This window comes from Geospiza fortis, unplaced genomic scaffold, assembly GCF_000277835.1.
Source record: "Geospiza fortis unplaced genomic scaffold, GeoFor_1.0 scaffold883, whole genome shotgun sequence".
In the NCBI taxonomy this organism is placed as follows: Eukaryota; Metazoa; Chordata; class Aves; order Passeriformes; family Thraupidae; genus Geospiza; species Geospiza fortis.
This window is the reverse complement of record NW_005055184.1, coordinates 10,492-12,954: the sequence shown is the minus strand read 5'-3', so window position 1 is coordinate 12,954 and position 2,463 is coordinate 10,492. Positions and strand designations below refer to the sequence as shown.

Below are 2,463 nucleotides of genomic sequence, written 5' to 3'. Positions count from 1 at the left end.
TGCCGCCCGGCCCCGCCTCGCCGGGGCAGCGCCGGCGCCTCTGCCCGCCCCGACACACCCGCCCCGGGGCCCGGCTGTCCCACGGGGAGGGGAGGACTCAGGAGAACGGGGGCTCGGCGAGGGACGCTGGCAGCTGCGTAGGCAGAGCAGCAGAGGCGCCCCGGGAGATGAAGGCTGATGTCCCGGGGCTATCAGCGCGCTTCCATCGCTCTCCTGGTTTCTTGCTCTGGGAGCTCTTTCAAAGGTGTTGACGCCTCAGTCCTTCTAAGAAAACCCTGCCAAAGTTCTAAATACTGCAAGAGTACAGAATATCATCAGGGTAGGGATCTGTGCATCTTGTCTGTCCTGAGTAGAGTCCCCCCGAGGCTGTGATATTTTGGGGTTTCCAGCATCACCCCAAATATAATATTTCCTAACTTCCCATAACCTTTCCCGGGGTGTTAATAAAATAGTTCTCTATTCTGAGAGATTCATGCAATACCTTCTAGCTTTAGAGAGACCAGCGCCCCCTGGGGTAGAACGTCCTAGATCAGGGATGTTCTTCAGGAATGAAGGGGAATAGTCTGGAGAAAGGAGGCTCTCAATGACTTTTGAATGATAATGTTGTTTTGGGGAGGTACCCGAGGACTGCTGGAGGAAAGCAAATGTCACTATCTGCAAGAAGGACAAGAAAGAGGACCCAGGGATCTTCCCTCAAGCCCTGAGATGCTGATGGAGCACCTAATCCTGGGAATAATTTCCAGGCACATGAAGCACAAGAATGTTTGCAGGACTCACCAAGGAGAACTCACACTTGACAGAGTTGATAATGAACTTCTATGCTGAAATGATTGGCTTTGTAGATGAGGGGAGAGCAGTGTGCATTGTTTACCTTGCCTTCAGGAAGGCTTTCAACACTGTCCTTCCAACTTGGGTCCTCCTACGAGAAGCTGATAAAGTCTCAGCTGAATGAGTAGATGGTGATCTGGACAGAACAGTGGACAGACAGAGGATCCCTAACAGTTGTGATCAGTGGCATGAGGTCTAGTTGGAAATCAGTGTCTAGCAAGGCACCCCAGGGTCAGTGTTGGGTCTATTTTAACATCTTTAGCCATCTTTAGGAAGATGAAAATAAATATGAACCCCAGCAAATTCATTAATGAAACAATAGTATGAGGGGCTACACAGCAGGGTTGTGCTGCCACCCAGAGGGACCTCGGCAGGCTGGAGAAATGGAACCTGAGGCAACTCAAAAAGCTGTACTAATTTTCAGTGGGATAAAGTTTTTTTTTTTTGTAGTACTGCTGATGGCACAGGCAGGGGGATGTTTTAACTGTTGCTCAATTAGTGCTGACAGAACATCGTGACCTTCTCTGATTTGCATACTGTCCCAACAGTGAGTAGGCTTGCCGTGGACAAAATGCTGAGAAGAGAAATAGCCAGGACAGGTGTTGCCAAATTAACAAAGGATTATTCCATACAGTAATACATCATTTTCAGAAATAAGACTCAGAGAACGAAGGAGGAAAGTGGCTTTTTGGAGTTATGGTATATGGCACCACAGTGCAGCCTCACAGTGTGAGCATAACCAAGCACCAGTGCAGGTTGTCCAGGCCCCTTGTGGAGTCTCCATGCTTGGAGAAACTCACAAACTGTTTGGTTGTGGCCTGAGGGAAGTGGAGCCTGTGGAGAAGCCAGGCTAGAGCAGGTTGATTCTGAAGGAGCCATATGAGAAGTGTAGGAATTGACCCCTTTCCCACTGGTCCTCTGCCTTTTGGACAGAAAAGGGAGAGAAATCAGGTATGCAGGATTGAAGGCAAACCTGGGATGAAGCAAAGCTTCAGCAGGGCCAAGGTGTTTTAATGCTTTTTGATGTTGTTGTCACTCACAATTCTACTCTGTTTTAATTTGACAATAAACTGGAATCTTGGCAGTGTGCAGTTAAAGCCAGGAACACCTGCCTTTGATCTCCTTGGTAACAGACCTGAGACCCATCAACTCCAGGCTCCTGGTGGCTCTGACCTTCCCTCCATCTAACACACCCCATGCCAGGCCCCGGGAGGTTTGTGTTCCAGCTCAGCTGGGTTTCCTGTCTCTGTGTGAATGGCACAGAAGTAGCGGGCAGAGTCGCTGGGTTGCAGAGCCCGCAAAACCAGAGACGACTGAGACTGGGAATTGTCCCGTGAGACTGTGGCCCGACCCTGCACTGCTGCTCCGTACCTCTTTACATGGCCCGAGTAGTGGATGAAAGACACCCACTCTGGCATGCCTCCGGGGAACTGACGGTACCAATAAATGTCAGAATTCCTAAAGATGAATCCGGATCCACGGCAGGAGAGGGTGACGGAGTCCCCGGGCGCTCGCTGCCCTCCGCCGGCCTCCTGCAGCCTCGGCTGTGCCCAGAGCCCTGCGGAGGGAGAGCGCAGGGATCGGGCAGGGCGCGACTGCGGAGCGAGGGCGCTGTCCCGGTGGCCCGGCCGCCGC

The 2,463-nt window shown here is 51.8% G+C and overlaps 1 protein-coding gene across 1 annotated transcript in view; it reads right to left on the bottom strand.

Moving 5' to 3' along the window:
- Window positions 1–1,550: 1,550 nt before the first annotated feature.
- Window positions 1,551–2,463, bottom strand: part of LOC102042769 — a 3,482-nt gene continuing 2,569 nt past the window's right edge. Inside the window, exons 3-4 of the mRNA XM_031065749.1 lie at window positions 2,200–2,386; window positions 1,551–1,662 (exon numbers count right to left, since the gene is read on the bottom strand). Of these exons, the coding sequence (XP_030921609.1) occupies window positions 1,551–1,662; window positions 2,200–2,386 (299 nt within the window). The remainder of the gene's footprint in view (window positions 1,663–2,199; window positions 2,387–2,463) is intronic.